Here is a 13,516-nt window from a genome sequence, read left to right on the forward strand (position 1 = left end):
AAGAGAGTTGTCTCATTGGCACTCATACCACATCTTCTTATATCTATTTTGCTGAAATGTAAGGTCTCCATCAACAGCCAAGTAAAGCTCAAATGATATAGTATACATTTGTACATCTTTCTAATTAGTAAAATTTCTCTCGCTTCATTGTGAAAATGGAACTAAAAAATTGTGAAAACATTATTCAGCCGGCGAAAGCCATGTAAAAGAGGGTCGTAATGGGGATACCTTCATTACGAATAACGGTAAAAAAAATGTTGTCAAATGACATTAACTGTAATTCTCGATGCATGACCATTTTCTTAATGACGATAAAAAAAATCGACTGCTTTTGACAATTTTTTTTTCTCCAAAAATAACGGTAACAAATAATTATTTGAGATCTCTGAATCTCGAGAATACGGTGGCAATATGCGGCTATGAAAGAAAGAGATAACTATCTTGTGGGAACGACGTATTATCTTGAGAGAACGAGATAACTATCTTGTGGACACGGCATATAGCATCTTGAGGGAACGAGATAACTATCTTGTAAGAACGACATAATATCTTGAAGGAACGACATAATATCTTGAGGGAACGACATATCATCATGAGGGAACGAGATATCGATCTCATGGAAACGACAAAACATCTTGAGGGAACGAGATAACTATCTTGTGGAAACGATATAATATCTTGAGAGAACGATAAAACTTTCTTGTAGGAACGGCATAGCATATTGAGGGAACGACATAGCATCTTAAGGGAACGAGATAACTATCTTGTGGTAACGACATAATATCTAGAGAGAACGATAACACTTTCTTGTGGGAACAGCATAGCATATTGAGGGAACGACATAGCATCTTAAGGGAACGAGATAACTATCTTGTGGTAACGACATAATATCTTGAGAGAACGATAAAACTTTCTTGTGGGAACGGCATAGCATCTTGAGGGAACGACAAAGTATCTTGAGGGAACAGTTTTTTTTTTCTTACATGGCAGCATTCTGCCACCGTACGATAAGGATATTTTGACGAATCACGATAAAACTTTAACCATTTAGTCGCTAACGCGACGTAAGCCGAAAATGACCGTTAGGCGCCTGACGGTAAAGTGCATCGCTACCCTCATTAAAGCCATCGATGTGATTAAAAAGGTATTTAATATTTAAAAAAGAGCTATAAATGTTAATGTTCTCTATTTAATAAACACAATGTGGGAACGCAATTGTATGTTTTTTTTTATATTGTGGTCATTCGGGAGACTGTCAAGCGGGGCTCCGACATTCGAAATAATTTTCGGATACGTGTTTTTTTTTCCATTATTATCTCTGGGGCTTACTTGTAATGTATATGAGAAAACTTTTGTATCTGTCATTAATATTCAAACATTGAGGGGTGCCGAACCCATTCTTAAAGCAAGAAAACAGGGGGGGGGGGGGGGGGGGGGAGTGAAATAAAACTAAGAGCTCCGACCCAAATTATGGAAATAGTTGTGTTCGTTCAGCTGAAGTTTTGACTTTTAATAAAAGAATTGTTTTCAAAATTTTTAAGGTGTTTAAACATAATTAATATATAGTTTTTTCTCAAATTTAACTTCAATATGTTTACACTCACAAATAGTTCTAAATCTTTAAAAACACACGTCACTAAATATTTTTCACTGTACGGTCACTTGTCGGTAAACAACTTTCGACTGTATTATCGCTTGGATATGTAATGACGATTGGGTGCAGAGTCATGATTTTGGCTAGAGTATGCATGAAAAAAAAGTTACAAAACAGTACAACATAAGAATGAATTATAAATATATACTGAAAATGGTTCAACTCAACAAGGCATAAAAAACCAACGATCAAAAAGATAAAGTAACGATTGGCAGTTACTGAAACTAGTCTTACACCAATTATAACTTATAAAACTCACGTGTCCCCAGACTTTATTATCACTCAGTAATTATCAAATTATTCTGAAAATTTATATGTCAAAAATAGTCTAGATCGAAAAGATATTTAGTACTTGTTTTTTTGCAGCTTTAACATTTCACATACAGTCTAAAATAGGGCCATGTTAGCCTATGTCATCACTTGACGTCCGTCGTCGTAAATTATTTTAAAATTCTTCTCCTCTGAAATGACTGTTCCAAATACATCCAACTTTAACTGGATGTTCTTTATAGTTGTGTCTAGTTTATACATTCTATCCGGGGATTTCATACATAAAAGAATTGCCACCATTGCCAAAAATTAAACATAAAAGGGGGGGAGGGGGTTTGCTTATATCTCAAAACCTAAGCACTGCCATGAAATAAATAAAATATTTACTCATATTTGAATCGCCGTGGATTCGATTCTCAGCAAGTTGAAACCAAAGAAGAAAGTTGGTATTTGCTGTTTCTCCTATTAGTATGCAGCATGTGGGGGTATTAGTAAAGATTGGTAGGTCCATATATGTCGGCCTAGTAAATTTCGGGGTCAAGATTGATATCTCATAATTATAGGTTCTAACCTGAACATGCACACCTCATGTTTTATCAAACATGAATAAAACTGAATCCTATCAGTTCCTTTTGTGGTATTCAAAATTCTTTGCGTGTATTATATCTGGAACACACATTCTAGGAGTTGCGAGGTGGTAAATTGCATGTGGCTTAATTACAATCAATTATAGTTCGAGTTCAAGTTCGAGATGATCTTCAAGTTATATTTCGAGTTACTTTCCAAGTTAAACTTCGAGTTCGAGTCAAAATTCCAGTATCAGCAACATTCGAGTCACCTTAAATTATGTTTGAATTCTTTACAAATTGTTGTTACAAATTAGCAAATACGTGATTGCAAGAATATATGGCCATATTAAATACATTTTATTGTTACATATGTAAATAGTTCTATCATGCCCACGGGGTACAACCGCCGTACGATTGATTCCGGAAGTTAATCGCTGCATCGCGAGGTTGGCAGATAGACCATCCTGAAATTTTCACCGAAGACTAATTGACGAACTGTTCAGTTAAGTATTAAATTTTTATAAAAAACATAGTTTACTGACAGCATTCTATATTACTAGAAGATGCTCGCGAAATCGCAGTACAATTAGGCAAGAGTTGAAACAAAACAAAAATCAATTTTCGCGGGTAGTACGCCGACTGAGCATACACGAAAGCGTATAAGACACGGATTGATAAAGGTTCGAATTTTGAAATTTACTAAATAAAATTGTCGTTTTCTGTAGAAAAAAGATTGTTTCAAAGAAAAATAAGTACTACAAATCATTACATGTATACGTGATATCACAAATATTTCCGACTTTGTATGGTTTCAGAGGAGTTACTGCTCAATGAAATCGGTCTCTTCCTTGAGTAGTATAGATTTATATTACAGTGAAATCGGTCTCTTCCTTGAGTAGTATAGATTTATATTACAATGAAATCGGTCTCTTCCTTGAGTAGTATAGATTTATATTACAGGAACACAATGTGACTTCTTTAAATATTACTTGTAATGATCGCGAAACAAATATAACAAATAATATTTCACTCGAGTTTTTTTTGGCATATATTTATTCATATGCTGTATAATTTTATTCTTTTAATGTGCATTTACATTTAATTTCGGTTTTTATAACTAATAATACAAATTAAAAAAATATTATTTGCCATTATCTTCACTGAATTCACAAAGTCAGGAAATAGCCGATATTTTTCGTGTATCTTTCACGTTTTATTCCTGATCATATGACAGTTTATTATAAAATCGGTTGCTGGTACGCGTAGCCTATGAAGGCCAATTTGGCTACGCAAAAATAAATCGTGTGTCATGTGAAAATTTCCAACTAATCTAGGACTTGCATGAATTATTCTTTAATAAATAGGAAACAATTTTATTAAGTCTACCTCGTTGGAGGAAACATTTAAAATTGGGATTTCTTGTACTTGGAGTCTTTTTTTTCTCTCAGTCGTTTACTAGCATATTTTTCTCCAACGACAAAGAGTGCGATATCCGGGGATTCCCGTTCTAAAAATAAATAGCGATTGTCTAACGATCGAAAAATCTAACGATTCGTCTACGTATGCTTTATGAAACGCACGTAAACGTAATCGTCATGTAGTCGTTAGTCGCACGCTAATATTAACGTTAGTCGTTATTAGCGATTGTTTTATGAAACGGCAGCCTGATGTCTAAGCAGGGAAGGCGTCTCCTACTATGCATGCATTATCCGTCATTCGATTTCACTCAGTCAAAATGTTAATATCGAAAATTTGACACAAATTAACAGATCAGACTTCTGTTTCCCTAAATCGAAAATCATGTCGCTAGTGAGTTGTGACCGACAACTCGTATCCGTCAAGAAATTTGTGATGGTGACGGGCAAATCATGTAGTCTCGATTTCAGTCGTTTTTTCTCATAACTCTGTTTGAGTATTTATTTTCAGTCAGAATCAAACCCCTGTTAATGAAGTCGTAGAGTGAAAACATAGACCAATGTGATGTATTAATTGAGATCTGTTTACGCATTACGATGGGACAGATCGTATGTTACTGCTGATAAACCATTTTAAGTCGACCATTTGAAAGTTGAAATCACCACGCTTGTCGAAAATACTTTATTAACGTTATCCATCTTTTTGCTCACACTTTGTTGTCAATATAATGAAAGTATATGCGACTGTCATACAAGTGAGATGTTTACATAGCTATAAAACAAGGTTTAATCAATAATTTTCTACATACGAAAATGTCTGTACCAAGTGAGGAATATGACAGTTTTTTTGTTTTGTATTTTTGTTATTTTATTTTTTTCAATATCGAGGAACAGACGTTTTAGTAGCGATTGTATCTTTTATTTCAAGTTCCTTGTGATATATAAGATGCAAGAACTCATTTTAATGTTGTTTCTTGAGTGACAGAAAATCATTAATATATGTGTGTGTGAAATACAGAACTTTGCAAGATACCTTTTCTTTTTATATTTGAGACTGTTCTGTGTGAATTATATTGTATAAAGGTACAAAAACAATTCGGCCACTTCAGATGCACAGTTACAATCCATTTAAACATCAACTGTCGGTGGAAATATCAGTCATTAAAAACCAAAATGTCGATCAAAACGTTCAGCATTTATATTTTTAAGAAATTGCCTTCGGTGTATTTGTTGTTGGAATCAGTGTAGTTCTTCAAAAAGAAAGATTATTTATGACCTAAAGGAAGGAAATTGTAATACAATTCCTATTTTTACAGCAAAAGCTCAGTTTTATTGGACGATGTAGTCGACCGAGCATGAGGAATAGTAGCGCAGAGCTTAGAACAATAAATAATAGAGATTGTGATCGAAGATGTTAGAGTAGATGTTTGCAATTTAAAGAATCCAAACTAAGTGTCAACAACTTGTTGAATATACCTCATCGTTTTGTTTTAGAAGGCCATCTCTTCGTGTAGAAAGAATGGAAATATGACCTTTAGAGCAATGTTTAGTAGAAGATCTAGACGACCCGGCTTTATATTGTTCTTTATAAGGATAATTTGGAAGTTAAGGTTTCCAGTATTCAAACAGAATTTTTCATCATCCTTTTCATGTTGATACAAAGGGAGAGTACGTCGGATTTATTTATGATTTTCTAAAATCTCCTATTACTCGAATAATGTTAGATATTTAGAGTTACTGTGAATTTCAAGTGCTTAAATTAAACATTCCTAATGATACTGTTAGCGTATACAATGTTTTGGGGGATTTGTCTGTTGTCAACATCTTTGCCATGAAAAGAGGATAAAGAAACCTCTGGCTTCTTGAGTTGTTTAAAAACTCGCACGCTCCTTATTCACCGTAGTTTTCTAATGCTCATCTGAATGCATAAAAAAACCAAATCAAAGTGCTCTCTTATTCCTCTTTCTCCTCCTACGTTCATTTAGAAGACCGTTGTCGATTTGAGATTAAAACAAAACAAATGAAAGTCCGTCCCATGTCAGTCAATTTGTGTCCATATAAAGAAATTTGTAGTGATTTTCGTTGCATCATTTTGAAATAGACAGTAGCTATAACACTACATATCGAAATCAAAAGTAAAAAGGCAATCAACATTTCTCTACACAGACAAGTTTGCCAATTCTCATTATACTACATGTAATTATTGGTTGAGTGCTGATCAAGTAACCGTGAGAGATTATGTTTGTATATAAATCTTTTCAATCCTTTACAGTACTAATGACATTCATATACGTATGGGAAGCATTCGAAGGTAGTGTTGGACATTGTTCACTGCTTCTTGACAATGGAACATACGTCAGCTGGTGGCCAAAAGGAAATGCAAGCGGATTTAAAAAGAAGAAAAAGGTAGGTTTACAAAACCTCTATCTTTCTTCTTGTTAGTTAAATCCAAGTCAAAATTCGTTTCACCCCAACAGATATGTATTTGCAAGATTGATTTCCTCATTATCTTCTATGCTTGACCTTGATTAAATGTTGATATGTATGACAATATTTGTAAACCTGCGTTGATACACATGGTACACTAGGAGCAAGATTTCAGTCTGATACGGTCATTTTGATCTGATCAAGTCTTAATCGACTGAATTTACCACTAAGGAAAAACGTTAAGACTTTTTCAGACTTTCAGACACTGTTGCAATATATCGTGTTCAGTCCGTTCATTCATGTCAAGATAAACAAGACAGATTGTTCTAGCGTTCGATTAAGACTTGATCAGATCACGTTCAGATTAAATCAGACCAAAGGTAAAAATTTTGTTTAGTTTTTGTAAGATCGTGTTCAGTCGTGTTAAGATTTTAAATATTTTAAATAAAACGGGCGACACTTTCTCTGTGTTTATCTGGGGTTGCTCCCCCTTTATGAATAAAAACGGCAAATCTTGGAGGATATTCTTTTGTGTTCTTTTAATTTTATACTGTATATCTATTTCATTAAATAACGTATGCAAACTTACAATTCATTGCTTTTTTTCGATAGAATTTTTAACATTTAATTGGTTATATAAGAAAAGAATAATTGTTATAACCGGAAAAGGTGTTGAACATAAAAACTTTGCAGTCGTGCTTTCTGACATAAAATAATCCTGTATTTATTCATCCCGCCTGTAAAGATAAGTAATATATCTCATAAATATTCTTATACAAATTTTGTCTGTAATGTAAAATAATTGTTCTTAGCCGTATAAAATTTGTCAAGAAAAAATATATTCTGACTATCTGATTTACTTTATTTTTTTTTTAAATTTTTGATAGATGACAGATGCTTGGTGAAAGTTATTTACATTTAAATAAACGGATTATCTGAGCAGTCAACCGAAACGGATTGTCACAAACTATCTAAATAATATCCCATGCAACGCTGTGGCTGTTTTATCAATGGAAGTAAAATGAAATATATTTCCATGTTTTATCACATATAAGGATAAACCGGGTAAATTATAACATTTATAATAAAGCATTATTTTTTCAAAATAAATGCAACAAGAATACAAGCATATTTTAAGAATTTAGTTAACGGTTTATATTTACCATTAGGTACCTATAAAGACCGATTTTGGTACTTCTCTGACAATTTTTACCATCAACTTAAGTTATAAAATAACGTAACAAAATGACTGTACTTATAGATAAGACCGTTGGTTTTCCTGTTTGAGTTGTTTTACACTAGTCATGCTGGTGCTCTTTATAGCTTGTTGTTCGGTGTGAACCAAGGCTCTGCGTTGAAGGCCGTATTTGTGACCTATAATTAAGTAAAAGATTGAAAGAAATACATTGATTGTATTTTATCGATCGTAAAATTAATGTCCAGTGTCAAGTATTACACATCGATGACCACTTAGATGTTCAACTGATTCAACAGAAAATTAAAGTCAAACTAGGTTCAAATGCAGTTCATTACGCTACAATTGTAACCATTATTTATATTGTTTAAACATTCAGTCGAGGAAAAGACACAGTTGACATTGATATGCATTGATTTGTTGTAGTCTGATACGCCGAGCGTGTGTCGACCAAAGGTCATGTTTGTCAGAGGACAATTGTTGTGAATCGGAGCCGAATTGACCTATGTTCAAACGTTACTCATATATAATCCGTGCTTGTTGAAAAGAAGTACATATCATTCTCGAATGATTATGTTGGGTTGTTGAACAGAATGTAGGACAGATAGTCACAGGACAAAAAAATCACAGACAAAACGTCACAATTCAGTTTCTACGACTATTTTCTTTGAATACGCAAAATACTTATTTAAAAAAAAAAACAAACATTTTTGTATTTGTCTCGAACTTTTGTATACATAAACCAACTTTGTAAACAAAATTTACTAAATGATCAAATAATTGTTTAAACAACAGACTGTCAAAGTGTCTTCGTACCTAAGCGGCTTCACGGTGCTAAGAAATGTCATTTGCATGATTGAAATTTAATAAAATCTTCATTTATCAACTTGAAGGCTTATGAACAATTTCTTAAACTGTAAAAAGAATATATGTAAAAAAAGTAATTATTTCAAGATCTTTCTCTTATATACTCAAATAATTGTCAACAAATTATTTGTCACTTTTTGTCCTGTGACTTTTTGTCCTATCAAAAATTTGTGAATTTCTGTCCGCTTACCGTTAAGAATAGGACCTCCCTTACTCAGGGAGATGAAGCTGCCGAGACTGCCAATGCTAATTGTTAGATAGAATAATAAGTATATCAGTCATTCTCAATTTTATATTTATTGCTTATAAAAACTGTTTTAAATGTTGAATTTAAGGAATGTTCTGATTTCAAAAAACTAAATCTTTCTCTTTTGATTTCGATTGATAGCATCCTGCATATCATGTAATATTGTTTGCTGAACATTCAACGATCATAGCCAAGCATGTGCACTTCAAAATGCAATCAATAAAAACAAAATTAACCTGTTTTGAATCATGTACATTGGAAATCATGAATCGTGTGTCGTGTTCGACCTATAATCCTTTAATCTATAAAATAGTCGTAAATGCCTATCAATATAATAATTAGTTTGCATCTACGTAACTCGATATGCGTGTTTTTGCCACTTTGCTTAGAAAGATTATCATATATCTTAATTTTATTTCAATAAAATTTCCTTATTCAATTTGATATTTGTCTACCAAAAAAAAAAACATTTATTGTTACTTTTTTGCCACCGAAGTTCTTGTTAGATACAAGTATGTCTTTTATGATCTCTCAGGTAAATATCAAAAATGAATCCAGAGTTTTGACGGTTGTGACTTAAGGATTAGTTACTGTAAGGAAAACTCGTTTTCCTGGATAGTAGTACACACTTGTATTTTATCCTTAGACTGTCTTTGAATCATTTAGTTTTAAGTAGAATTCTTCGTCTTTTGCAAATAGATAAAGAATGAAATGAAAATTTGCTTTCGATTGCATTCAGGCAGAGAGAAACACATTTTTTTGTTTTATTTCCAATAATTGCAGAAGATTTTTAGTACGGATATAAAACTATTCTTAATCTTTTCCAATTTGCAAATATAATTTGGTGGTGTTTTTATTTTCTGCACATGGTAGATGAAACTTGTATGATCTAACTTTTTTCAGAGGTATGTCACATCTTGAAAATATGACGTTCCCGGGAATCACACGTCGCTATATAGAATTCTTCTAAAATTCAGAAACTTGCAGTATGCTCATATTTTATTCTTTTCTGTTTAAAAAGAAAGTGTAAAAATAAGAAGCTGAAAACTGGAAAAAGGGGAGGGTTGTTACACGACACGTTCTTTGCAATTTAATGTTGAACGAATAGTAACTATCTAACATTTTTTTTTCAAATATCGAATACATAATCAAACTTATCCACGTTTGCAGAAATTTTTTTATTGACAGGTTTCTGAAGGCATTTGATTGGACATCCGTTAAATGTAGGCGTGACAATCTATTACATTTATCCAATCAGCTGTCTTCCAAAACAAACTTGTGTGCGATGATGCTTGAACACTGTCCACATAGTTTATTTTTTATAATAAATTGATCATTAAAAGGAAGATGTTGATACTGTGGGCCAGGGACTTTCTATACTAACACAAAAGTCCCTGTGTGGGCTTGTCAGAAAAAAAATAGACACGCTTATATATATATATATATATGTTTAAAAATATCAGTTTTTCGACCTGTTAGTCAAATGCGTTTTGTTAAAATATACTTTTTCACTTTTTTGGTCTTTTGGGAAATGTTGTTTGAGCTGTAATTAGACCCCTCTACCAAGAAATTTGTTTTGCATGCACACGTATGAAAAATTGCGGTTTTTATCCAACGCAATCATAGGTTTAAACGTTGTTTTCAATTTAGACTTGTTTATATTGTTTCGTTTGGGCTTGTACTATATTTGCCGTCGGGTTTATATGATCCGTTCAATCTATTTCGACTCTTCAAAATTCAAGAGATTATCCTAAATTGAGGTAAATTAGAATGGCCTTCCAAATACCGGTTCGATTCCTAACATCACTGAAGAGACATTAATTGTCGAAATCGGATATGGTGTACAAATTTTTGCACCTCATATTTGCGGTATACCATCTTTTCCTCAAGTTTATTGTTTTCTGTTTGGTATTAAATTAATAATTTATAAGATCCATTTTGTTACATCTTGTAATACGTTTATTTGGCAATCGCCAATGGCTGTCAGCAGGGTTTAAGAACATCAGTTGTTCGACCTGTTAGTCAAATGTGTTTTGTTAAAATATACTTTTTCACTTTTTTGGTCTTTTGGAAAATGTTGTTTGTGCTGTATTTAGACCCCTCTACCAAGAAATTTGTTTTGCATGCACACGTATAAAAATTGCGGTTTTATCCAACGCAATCATAGGTTTGAACGTTTTTTCAATTTAGACTTGTTTATATTGTTTCGTTTGGGCTTGTATTATATTTGCCTTCGGGTTTATATGATCCGTTCATCCTATTTTGACTCTTCAAAATTCAAAAGTCTATCCTAAATTGAGGTAAATTATATGGCCTTCCAAATACCGTTTCGATTCCTAACATCACTGAAGAGACATTTGTTGTCGAAATCCGGATATAGTGTACAAATATTTGCACCTCATATTTGCGGTATACCATCTTTTCCGCAAGTTTATTGTTTTCTGTTTAGTATTAAATTAATTATTTTTAAGATCCATTTTGTTACATCTTCTGATACGTTTATTTGGCAATCGCCAATGGCAGTCAGCAGGGTTTAAGAACATCAGTTGTTCGACCTGTTAGTCAAATGCATTTTGTTAAAATATACTTTTGCACATTTTTGGTTTTTTGGAAAATGTTGTTTGTGCTGTATTTAGACCCCTCTACCAAACAATTTGTTTTGCATGCACACGTATAAAAATTGCGGTTTTTATCCAACGCAATCATAGGTTTGTACGTTGTTTTCAATTTAGACTTGTTTATATTGTGTCGTTTGGGCTTGTATTATATTTGCCATCGGGTTTATATGATCCGTTCATCCTATTTTGACTCTTTCAAAATTCAAGAGTCTATCCTAACATGAGGTAAATTATATGGCCTTCCAAATACCGTTTCGATTCCTAACATCACTGAAGAGACATTAATTGTCGAAATCCGGATATGGTGTACAAATTTTTGCACCTCATGTTTGCGGTATACCATCTTTTCCGCAAGTTTATTGTTTTCTGTTTAGTAATAATTTAATAATAAGATCTCTTTTGTTACATCTTGTGATCCGTTTATTTAGCAATCGCCAATGGCAGTCAGCAGGGTTTAAGAACATCAGTTGTTCGACCTGCTAGTCAAATATGTTTTGTTAAAATATACTTTTTCACTCATTTGGTCTTTTGGAAAATATATATATATATATGTTCGACCTGCTAGTCAAATGTGTTTTGTTAAAATATACTTTTTCACTCATTTGGTCTTTTGGAAAAGATATATATATATATATTTATATGTAGGACTCAAATCTATGGAGGGTTCCAGATCTTTGGCAAATCCTAATCTACGGCAAATATGACGTCATGCCATCCCAAATCTATGGCAGATTTGTTACAATTCTAATCTATGACAAGTTTTGTAATTTCCTAATCTATGGCGGATTTTTGTTGTTTCCAAATCAATGGCAAATTTTGTGCATATGGAAACAAGGCAGTACATTTACGACTGATGCCTTTTCTTAAACAAGTGAAAATGTATGAAAACGGAAGCATGTTTATAAACATTTTTGAAACAAACATTCCATACCATAATACAGACTTCAGGATTAAAATGATTCCCCCCTAAAAATAAGTATTTCTTATCTGTGCATGGCACCTGTTTAGTCTATTTATCAAACCACCTAATAAAAATGGTAGTCCTATGACAAACAAGAAAGCAGTTTTTTATGAAAAGAATTAAACAGTTTAATTTTTCATATAATATTTATTTGAGCGTTAATCAATTTTATATATTTATATATTACTCTTTTCCCCGGAAAATTACGCAATTTCAAGATCTGCCATAGATTTGGAGAAAACAAAAAACTGTCATAGATTTGACTTATGACGTCATATTTGCCATAGATTAGGAATCTGCCATACATTTGGAACCAACCATAGATTTTAGTCCTACATATATATTAAGAATAAAAAAGTGATAAAAAAGAAATATTTCTATACAGTTGATGGAAATTTAGACTAATTCACTAGATGTGATATACAGATAAAGAAATAGCACTGAGTGTAGCAAGGATAAAACAAATTTGATGACTTTAATTATGCTAAAAATGATATATTTTCCAATCCGCCACTAACCTAGCAATTACGACATAGTTAATCAATTAGCAACTTCGTGAAAAAAAAAGTAAAAAGCGTGTTTTGTTTTACTTAAATTGGGTATACTCAATAACCCTTTCATTTATAAATTCATATAAACGGATTTGAAAGTAATCAAACGAAACTTAAACTATAGGAGATGTTGGTTATACTTCAATATGACAGCAACAAAACGACAAAACAACATAAGAATACCAAGAGGGCGCTTTTAGTCTGCAACAAGAAACAGGTGTCTACACAATATGTCAAGTTCTAAATCGTTATGATATTATATACAAATTGTGAATACAATAAACAAAAACAATTAAAGATCTGCCATTAAAACGCAATTCTCCAAATAATGTAACAATTTAGGAAAAAGCCTGAATATAAAAATAAAATAATAATTTAAAAGGTACCAATCTTTTACTACATAAAGGCATACTTTCCCCTTTCTTTAACCTACAAGAAAACTGTACCAGGAGCTCTCTTTCGCTCTCTCTTTCTCTCTCTCTCTCTCTTTCTCTCTCTCTCTCTCTCTCTTCCTCGCTCTCTCTCTCTTTTTCATCAAAATTTCAAAATTTGAAATACTGCCTAATTATGTATACGTATACTATTTCTTACGATAATAAGTCTAGATGTCTTAAAGGTGTCATGTTTTTATTTGGAGACGAAAAACAATTTACATTTACTGAAAGAGTTTACATTGTTAGACATTAAACTCTTATTTGGAAAACTTTTATTATTGATATTAGATTGCATGAAATTTTAGACG

At 32.4% G+C, this 13,516-nt stretch overlaps 1 protein-coding gene across 1 annotated transcript in view; it reads left to right on the forward strand.

Annotated features, from left to right (window-relative positions):
- LOC127723272 (uncharacterized) overlaps window positions 1-13,516 on the forward strand; it is a 46,132-nt gene that overhangs the window by 17,199 nt on the left and 15,417 nt on the right. Inside the window, exon 5 of the mRNA XM_052229840.1 lies at window positions 6,181-6,314. Within this exon, the coding sequence (XP_052085800.1) occupies window positions 6,181-6,314 (134 nt within the window). The remainder of the gene's footprint in view (window positions 1-6,180; window positions 6,315-13,516) is intronic.

The sequence above is a fragment of the Mytilus californianus genome, unplaced genomic scaffold, assembly GCF_021869535.1.
Source record: "Mytilus californianus isolate M0D057914Y unplaced genomic scaffold, xbMytCali1.0.p SCAF_13, whole genome shotgun sequence".
NCBI lineage: Eukaryota > Metazoa > Mollusca > Bivalvia > Mytilida > Mytilidae > Mytilus > Mytilus californianus.